Here is a 10,685-nt window from a genome sequence, read left to right on the forward strand (position 1 = left end):
ACATTTGAAAAAAAAAGGGTCTTGTCCGGGTTCGCCGAGGTCACGGGTCGACCTGTTGGGTCGATCGGGTTTGACTGGGTTTTTGCACTAGCATGTCTTTTGTCTTACCCGGATCGGTCCAGCATCGGATCGACCCGCCGGGCCGGTCCGGGTTTAATAACTAGGGTTAAAATCTTGCCACCATCCTACTATGAACAGCTTGAGCCCTTGTTAATTGCTCTTGTGCATGAAATTGGTAATTAGATCAAAATTTCTTGTGGGATGTAAATTTTGATTGACCAGCCTTGAAGGAATGAAAGTTTGAGCCTTGTTCTGAAGCAACATTGTTTAGCCTCCCCACGTTAGCTTCTTTAAGAATAGCAAAAGTCATCATTCAGCAACTTCTAAATTGGTTGGCTCAACCCTCATTCATAAATCTGAAGCTGAAACTTCACTCCATGTATGACGAGTCAAAGCAACCCTGTATAGTTCAGGCTATAATTTAGCTCATTCATTACTACTCTGTAATGGTTCAGTTAAACTGCATTTACCTTTAATGTCCAAGCAACTCGATACTGAAGAGTAGAGCAGCAATGACATCCCGACTCCAAACCTGCAGTGTTTGATCGATCGATGGTTGTCCTACAGCCTACTTAAGATTTTGAAGAAGCCCCATGAAACGCAGTTGAATAAATTACAGAAGTAAATAGGTCCTTTGTTCATTAACTCACATCATTACATCTCATACAGCACACTGTCACAAAAGCAAGCCTTTTCATTCACTCATACATAGCTGTCATAAAAACAATAAGCTTGGGAACAATGAGACTCTCATATTTCAATCACAGGGCAGGACACAAGTCAAGAGAGCTGCCTTCCTGCGATGATTTGGAAGGCAAATTGAGGCATAAGAAACCAATGGTTCTGATCCAAATTGAAATCAGCAGCTGATCTGTCTGAAGTGTCCGAAAAAGAATTTGTAACTTCTTTAGATTACTCTATATGTTTCATGATATTCACATAACCGGATAAAATTATAGAACTAGAAGTCCACTCTACATAACACAACAAAGACATGTTCCTTGACAGAACCCAAACTTGTGTGCATTAGTTCATTCTTCAGAATCTTATGGTTTAATCATGGATCCAAGTCACTGAAACCTGAACACGATTGTCATTATCATGCCAGCGTTATCTCCAGTTTATTGTGCCGCGCCTAATCAGCTTCAAATGGTATTCAATAAAGGTGAATATGCTACTTCTCTAATTATCCTCGTACAATATCCTTCTTCGAAGAAGTTTTCTTGGCCGGGGATTCATTATGCAAAACTGACCCTAGATCAGCACCTGTTTCATACTCAACTCTCCCAGGATCTTGCTTTGGCAACACCAACCTTGCAAAATTTCCTTTCCACTATTGCTTCTTCAATGCTGGTAGATCTTTCTCCAGCACATTCTATTGACACTCTCTCTTCTTATTGTATTTGAAGAATTGATGCAGTAGCCTATGAACTTCACCATAATTGTTGGTTGCAGAAACAAGACGATCTTTTATCCACAGAGGAAGCTTGTTTGTTGGATGAGAGAAGCTTGTTTTCGAGGAGTCTGATGCGTATCGCATGTCAACCAACAATATTGCTGCATAGTCATTTATGTGCCGTATTGCTCTTCCTAAAGTAGACAAATCATGGAAAAAAAAACAGATGTCAGAACAGGCAAAAGATTCCTCTTCCAAATAAATATATAATGCCAATTTTATGCATGGCATACTGAGCAGGGGAAAGAAAGGTGTTTTAGTTTACTGAAAAGTACTTTGTTGACATCCATCAGTGTCTTAGTGAGTTCATAATTTAACCGTTAAAATTGGCCAGAATCTGAACTAAATTAATGGTCCTAGAGATTTCTATTCTCTTGCTTAGAAAACAGAACAATGGTTACAAAACCTAGATGCAAATGTATGATACTGATTTTAGATAATTTTCTAAAACAGCAGATTTAGGGGAAAGTTAGCCCAGGTTTCACCCTGGAGCATATGCACAATATGGGATGATTTATCTGATAAACCATGCTCTTAATTTCCAACTTTATATATCTGGTTGTTCAAAAAAAAAAAAAAAACTTTATATATCTGCAGATAACAATGCTAGCACTCACCAATTGATTGATTTACAGCTTTCATGCAGAGATTTTCATAATATTCTTTTCCTCTGCGCCTGCAACTTCTTAGGATACTGAAAGCTGTCTGAACATCCCCATTGTAATAGTGCTCACCAACAGAAATTTCGGGACGCTTACCACAGTTTGGCTCTCCCAAACTTTCAATATACTTCACCCTCTCCATCAACTCCATGTCAGATGGACTTGGGTAGGGCAGCCCAACCATTACTATGCATCGGCCCATCCCATCACTGAAGTTTATGCCTTCTGATATCTTTCCACCAACTACAGCTAGGAGTACTGCACCATTATGACGTACTCCATCTTCTTTTGTGCCACTAGACAATCCATCGATTGTTTCCTTGTATTCCTTGAGGATGAGTTCCACGTCAGAGTTACTTCTCGGCTCTCTGAATATACGCTTTTTCCTCATAATCCTTTCAAGAATGCCCGACTTCTTCCATGAATCATAGACCTGTCCTTCATATTCAAATGAGGAGAAGAACACAACAATCCCTTCAGGAACAAATGCCACCAAATTGCAAAGCAAGAGCCCTAACTCCTCTATCTGTTCAGAAAAATGTTGTTAGCCATAGTTTCTGCAAAAAGACCTTTGAGAATAAGAAGGAAACATCAGATATATAGAAAACAAGATTTCTACCAAACACAAAGCATTTTTCACATTCAAGACTGCAAAACTAGACAATATATCGCTAAATTAGGACTAGAATGCAAAGCATGCCGCTTCAAATTCATATGATTGAAGACATGATTAACTACAGTCCCATAAGCCTCCCCTCACCCCTCAAAAACATGAGATGAATGCATCAATTAGAGTGCACATTGCAAGAACATCATAGAGCAAATTCTGTCAGAGAAGTACATGTGAGGTTGCAATCTATGCAGTACTCACCATAACCAATGAGCTTCTCGAGCTGTAGCTAAAATCAAAAGATTGACCAGAAGGGCCACGTGAAACTGCAATTGGTAAAATACTCTCAGGAGGGACAATATGACTACATGAAAAGAAATGCAGCTGATTTGGCGGTAACCATGGGAACAGCCGCTCCCTTGTCTCTTCTATGGGTTGCAGGGTCCCACCTGCCAATATGACAGCATGTGCTTCATCCACAATCTGGATGAAGTTTCTTTCCGTGAGTACCCAAGTTTTTTATTGTAATTTTTGAAATCCAAATAAAGCAAAATAAATAACAAGTTCTTAGCAAACCTCGGAGAAAATCTTTTCCCCTGTGAGCATAACATATTTTAAGAAACCTCCTTGTAGCCCAGAGCATGTTGATCTCATTTTTGAGATTATCATCCGTCCATCACCATCATTATTTGTCAGTGACATCAACATGTCCACTAATGCCCGGAAACTGGAAAGAGTGCTTCCTTCCTCACCAAATTCTCCATTACGATTGAGAGCCAAACCTTCCTGCAAGCTAGCTACCTTTTCACCATACCCACTGACCTGTGAAACCAAATCATAGCAACCTTAAAACAGGAAGGCGAATAATTAACACTACGGGTAGAGAGTAAAACTAGTTTGCAAAGATTAAAAAAGGGGTAACCATCATTTACCTTGTGCACCAAATTGCTTTCCTTTATATACTGTAGCAATTTAACCAAATTAATGTTGTCTATATTGAGAGAAAATAGAAAATCATTAATGGCTATAGAAGTGTCACAGACAGCTTTCATGTCAGCAGCTATTTCTTCAGCTTGGTAATTATTTACATTACTCAAATCCTTCTTGTTATCTAGAGTTTGCAGGAAAGCTCGAGTGAGGACCATCAAAGTTTGAATATATCTTCGATTGCCAGGTCCCAAGAGATTGCGAAATCTTGTGAAGTACTTCTCTATGTGGGAGTGCACACTCTCCAACTGAGTAAAGACAGAAAATTTGTTATCAATACCTCATTGAATTCCAATGTTATTATATCAAAGTCAATTGCTTAAACTTGTTAGTGGAGGTAGGATTCCAACTCAAGTTATCCAGGGAGAGGATCTTTTCTATCAACATGGAGGTTATGCAATGAACAACCAAAATTTTATATCCAAATTTTTTAGAGATGACAGTTTGTGCACCTGTGATGAAGTTATTTTCGCATCATACATGCTGATGAGGGAGTCAGCTAGATTGTGAGCCTCATCTATTACTATGATACTATTCTTTAAATTGAGGCCAAGCGATTCACGAGATGATTTTGATAGAAGAGACTGATAGGGGAGAACAACAAGATCAGCTGCTGGGACCATGCTTCGGGAGCCATAATATGGACAAGTTCCAATACTTCTTCCAATGCGAACAAGATCTTCAATATCCAATGCTCCATGTTGAGATGTCTCATTCCTAAATTCCTTCTGTAGTTTATGTTTTCTAAGCATTGGACAGCCAGAAGAAGCCTTGGTTCGACGTATTCTTCCCTCAGCGCTGAAATTCTGCATACAAACACTGTAATCAGTCAAAAATCAAGAAAAACTCTCTAATCCAAGCAAAGTAGTTGTTGTTTACATTGTTCTGAATGGACTGAGGAAGGAATAGTTCTAAGAGGTGTTTGTGTGGCTGGATTGGAACCTCTGAACCAATAAGATAAGATTCCATTTCAGAAACAAGCTCAGCAAGAAAAGTCCCCGATATCTTGTCAATATATTTCTAAGTTTTTGTTTTCAAACTTTCATACAAAAAACCATACCGTGAAAAGGATCTCTGGTTGGTCAGGTCAAATGCTCTCTATTCTATACACTGAAAAATATGCACAAGAAGCACACCTAAAATAGGATAGCTTCTTATAAACTGAATGCATATAGGATGGCTTCCATGTCCATGTATACTGAAACACATGCACCAGAAGCACCTGATATAGGATAGCTTATTACAAACTGAATGCATATAACTGTTGTACCAAGAAAATTTGACCTTAAAACATCTACAGTTGCATGTAATTGTTGCAATCTCTAATAGATTTTTTTGTCTCACATGGGGGTCATCTGTATATGCATCAGAACCTACCAGTCCCTCATATCATCCACAAAGCACTTTCCATTTGATGATGTCATTGTGACTAAATCTTGTTACTTCAGCTGCACAACCCAGGCCCAATTGTCCCCAGACAAAAATGGATCATTCGATACTTAGGGGGCAGGGGGAGTAAGCTCTCATGTTCATTGCCTTTGGAATTTCATTTTCACAAACAGAAAATATTGACTCCATTCAAGTTATCGTACCTTAACTCTATTACCCTCCAACACTACTATCCCAAATACCAAGAAGTTCAAGTACTCTGTTGTCCTCCAGCTATACGTCAAGAGCTTACAGCACCAAAATCAATGCACTCATCATATTCGATTTTATAGATTGACATATACCTTGATTTTGGAGACTTCATTTTTCTTGTTCTTCTGAAGCTCCAAGCACCTTTCATTAACACGCACAGAGCTCCCAAGTTTCAAAACCTCTGAATGCAAGCCAGAAAAAAAAATGAAGTCAGGAATGCACATGCAGTGATTCAATGAAGAAAGTACAAGATACATGTACCTTCGTTAATGCAGAAATTCTTCCTGGAGCCCAAACACACAACATTTATTTCATTGGAAAAAAGAGTTTTCCTTAACTCTTTGATAAACTGTGAGAGTTGTGAATGCGTCCGACTACAAAAGTAAATCTTGAACGCCTTCTCCTCCTCTTCCTCCTCACCATCAGGGCCATCCTTTTCTCCTTCCTCATCACTAGATGAACTAATAGAAACCCCACCAGCCTTCCTCTTTGATTTCCCACCTCCAAGAGCTCCTTCCTCTTCACTTTCATACTCATCTAACAAAAACTCATCATCACTCAATTCCACTCCATCATTTTTCTTCCGCGAACACTTATTCTCACCCCTCTTATTACAATCCTCCTCCTCCAAATCACGTGAAAACAGGTCTTTGCAACTTTCCTTGCGATTTCTCCTCCTATCACATCCTCCAAAACCGAATTTCTTGTTGATTTTCTTCTCCTGCGTAAGATTGTCTTTGTTGGGGACAAAGTTTCTGAGCCAGTCAGGTTCATCATCAGAGCCAATATGCGCATCATCTGTTGAATGATGAGGAGATTGAACTTGTACTTTGGACTTGTCTTGTTGCCTCCTATCATACACCCATTGCAAAGCACTGCATATTATACTCAGAGTCTTGCCGGTCCCTATATATTATAATGACAAAAAAAAGAGATGTAAAATTTATTGCAAAAAGATCAAATTTTAACTTGGTACTCATCATCTGAGCTTAATATAATCATACTCCTAATTAAAACCAAACCCCATTTCTTAGTAAACATTAAGAAATAGTAGCATCTAATGAAGTAGCCCTGATTTGGTCTCTGAGCTTGAATAGTCAACATGAAAATTTATCCACATTATTTGCGAAAACTCACAAACATCTCTTCCGCCACTTCATTTACATATATATAGAGGAGGGAGAGGGAGAGGAACCGACCGGTGGGGCTCTCGAGGATGGAGACGCCGCCTTGATTCAAGGAGTGATAAAGAGCTTTCATGAAATCAATCTGGATGGAGTAAGGCTTGTAAGGAAATCCTCTAAATTCCATCTCTCTCTTCTCTTTCTTAGTAGATTGAACGAAAATGAAAGTGTTGCCTTTATTTGTTTTATGCTCCCTCGGCGCTAGATTTTCCCGCCATTACCAGAGGGACAGTGAAAGGGTTTTCTTTTCAGGGTCTGTTTGGCTGCTGCTTTGACATTGTTCTGGAATCAGGTTTTTGAGTTTATCTCATTTTATTTATTGAAGTTGTTTGTTTGTTCTTCGGTACTGTAAAATAAATTTGGTTATTATTTAAGATAAAATAGATAGAGAAAATAAGAGTATATAAAACACGTTTCCATGTACTTACTAATTTAAAAATATAAAAATTCACTATAAATTTATTCTAAATGTAATTTTTTTTATTTTTATCTTTTATTAATGACTCTTTTATCATGGAACACTAATTAAATACAATTTATATATTTTGTTATTCTCTCATGACAAAAAAAATACAGACATAAGTAAAACAAAAACACATTTATCAATGTAAATATAAAAAATATAGAATTTTTTTAATTTTTTAAGTGAATTTTCTATGTTACATTAATATAATAAATAAAACATATATAACATAGAAAAAAGAGAATTGATCATGTTCTCGGACAAATTTAATTTAGTGATGAAGAGGTAGGTATTGATTGATAACAAAAAAAAAAAACACAATTGTGATGAAAATATTAGGAGAAAATTATGATTTAATTAGGTACTGTTTGAAATATTGGATAATATTTATTGAGCTAGATTGAAAAAATAACTGATTTGTCTTGTGTGTGGGCACTTTGAAATGGTTTGAACAATTTGCTTTGTCTTGTGTTTGGTGGACACTAGACGAGATTTAGTTGACCCGAAGTCTTTATCGGTTTGGGTTTAAAAATAATATAGAAATGATTGACCTGATCTAGTTCCGTTAAAAAATTTAGGTCGACTTGTGACCCAATCAACTCAGGATAAAACATTGGTAAAAAAATCCATTGATTTTTTTATATTATATTTTTTGTCAAAACAAGATTGTTTTGATTTTTAATTTTAATTTGGGTCAATTTAGGTTAACCCTCATGACTCGAGCCTTACTTTCGGGTCGATCTCTAAGTCAGTTTTTTAAAATTATGATAATAATCATTTTTATTTTTACATTACTTTGGGTCAATTAGGTTGACCATCTCGACCCATGACTTGGGCCTTACCCCAGATCAATCCCTTATTATTTTAAAACTATAATAATAATTATTTTTATCCTTATGTTAACCTGGGTCAATAGAAAACTCATCTTATGACTCGAGCTTGACTCCGGGTCGATCTCTAAATAAGATTTTAAAACCATAATAATAACTATTTTTATACTTATGTTGACTCGGGTCAATGGTCAACCTGACTCATGACCTGGCCCCAAGTCGACCCTCAAATCAAGTTTTAAAATTATGATAATAACTATTTTTATCCTTATATTAATCCAGGTCAATGGTCAACTAGACTCGCGACCCGAATTGATTCCTGAGTCGACTTTTAAAACTATAATAATAATTATTTTTATTGTAATGTTTATCGGGGTCAATGATCATCCCAACCCTTGAACTAAATACTGCCCAAGTCGACTTCTAATTAGGTTTTAAAATTATAATAATAATCATTTTTATCTTTACGTTAACCCAATTCAACTAAATGAACCTTTGTGCATAGAATTGGATAAACTTGTCTTACCCGTTTCAATGGAAAAAAACAATTCTATACCAGAACAATCTTAAACATGACAAAAAATAATTTTTGTGCACCTCAAAGATGCACCAAACAACTTTACAAAAAAGTTGTTATATTCGGTCCATCATTGTCCAGCACATCAAATATTATTTTATATTACCTTTTTATAAATGAATTTTTTTTTGACTATGATTACAAATTTTTTTGTAACATAATTTTGATGAGCGGAGAAGTTATTATTTGAAGCTAGTTAAGCAAAATTAATATTCATTATAGACTAAAGTAAAAATAATAATTTTTTTATTTAGTGTCTCAAATATTGCAAATTTAATGAAAATGTGTATTAATAATAAAATTTTTTTTTCTATATTTCATTTCATTTTATCTCTTATAATCCAAATAAATTATAAAAATATTTATTTTATATCAATTATATTTCATCTAGTTCTATTTATACCAACTGTCTTCAATTTTTCTGTCACCATTACAATAATCAAAATGCTACTACTTAAGTAACTTGGATGTCAGGCCCATTGCTTCGTTTGGGCTCAAAACTCATATTGTATTGGACCAGCCTATTTACAGTGCAATAAAATAAAATGCTGGAATTTTTTTTCTGAGGTAAAATGTTACTAATATATGGCATTTTTATACTATCAATCAATCAATATGCAATAATCATTTAGTAGGTAGCTCAGTGATAAAAGATTAAAATTAAGAGGTTTGCTTCCCTTATAGTCTCAAGTTCGAGTCCTATGGTTGTTAATATGATGATCACTATAGGCTTAAATGATCATTAATTTTAGGGCCCGTGAGATTAGTTGAAGTACATGCAAACTGGTCCGAACACCCATGTTAATTACACACACATAATATGCAATGGTAAAACGAATACATTGGTGAGATATATAAATTATTTACGTATCAGTATATTTAATTCTTAACCAATAATACTTTATAAACTATTAAAAAATTAACACATACACTATATCCACACATATGCAAATAAATTTTTTTAGTTTAACACTTTATAGCATAAGTTATTTTAAGTTATTTTTAATTAAACCAACAGAGAACTCATATCATAAGTTTTAGTTTAAGATACATATTGAATATTTTTTGGTTATATATATATATATATATATATATATATATATATATATATATATATAAATTAAATAAATAATCTTTTATACTAGACCAACTCATGTCAAGATTCTTCAAGTTGTTCAAAAGCTTATGAAAGTAGTGGAATTCAATTATGTATTATTTGAACTCTTACTACCTTTTCAATCAAACTTTTCTTTTAATAAAATAACAAAATCAAGTGATTATATAAAATTCTTTGTTTTACAAAAAAATTGAGCATAATTAAAAATTTAAATTCGATATGTATTAAATATATATATTAAATATTTTTTAAATCTTTCATTACTCTTTTATTTTAGTTTTAGGATAGAAATTTTTCAAACTCAATTTCAATCAACAAAAGAAATTAACAAGTTATAAAAACAGAAGATAAAAATGATATAAAAATTTATACAAAACTTGTATTAGGCATTTTTCATACATTTTATTGTCTAAAATGTATATATGAGCTCGAGAAGTTTTTTTTTTTTGTTTCAAGTTGATTTTGAGTTTATAAACCGGTTTTTGGATTATTTGAGGCTATATACAGATTTATCAAGATATATAATATATTTTATATTTTTTCTCAAAATAAATAGGGGCAGATGACAGGTCATCAATCCCTAAAAAAAACTAGTCAGCTCAGGTGAAAAAGCTCATGATCCTAGGCTTTTTAAGCCAAACACATGGCCTCTCTTTTGTGCTTTGTTTTGTCCTTTTTTTTTCCATTCCAATCACTTCTTTCATTGGGCTTTTATTTGTTTTTTGCTTTTTTTTCAACATATTTTAATGTGATATTATCTGATTTTTACTTGATTTACAAATAAGATTTTAACATATTTTTTTTCTTGATATCAGGAGACAATATACCGTGTTGCCCCACTTTAAGTTTTTCTTTAATTTTATTCAATCGTTTTCTTTTGTATTTTTTATTATAATTTTATTAAATAAAACATTAGTTCCAATTATTAATTGCACTTCTATAATTCATGTTTTGAGATAAGAAATTTATGTCTACATCTATTTCTCAACTTTTCAATATATTATTTGGTTAAATATCGTTTAATTTTTACATGATTTTCATATAAAATGATAATATTCTTTTCCTAATTCTTTCAACCTTATATAATATTTTTTTCTT

The 10,685-nt window shown here is 34.1% G+C and overlaps 1 protein-coding gene across 1 annotated transcript; it reads right to left on the reverse strand.

Moving 5' to 3' along the window:
• Positions 1–941: 941 nt before the first annotated feature.
• LOC7473042 (uncharacterized) lies at positions 942–6,886 on the reverse strand. The gene is made up of 9 exons (XM_002299667.4): positions 6,616–6,886; positions 5,678–6,322; positions 5,509–5,597; positions 4,228–4,581; positions 3,721–4,023; positions 3,365–3,610; positions 3,050–3,271; positions 2,134–2,704; positions 942–1,650 (listed from the first exon to the last, which is right to left on the reverse strand). Exons 1-9 carry the CDS (start codon positions 6,725–6,727, stop codon positions 1,436–1,438), a joined length of 2,757 nt encoding a protein of 918 aa, XP_002299703.2. The 5' UTR covers positions 6,728–6,886; the 3' UTR covers positions 942–1,435.
• Positions 6,887–10,685: the final 3,799 nt, after the last annotated feature.

This window comes from Populus trichocarpa, chromosome 1, assembly GCF_000002775.5.
Source record: "Populus trichocarpa isolate Nisqually-1 chromosome 1, P.trichocarpa_v4.1, whole genome shotgun sequence".
In the NCBI taxonomy this organism is placed as follows: Eukaryota; Viridiplantae; Streptophyta; class Magnoliopsida; order Malpighiales; family Salicaceae; genus Populus; species Populus trichocarpa.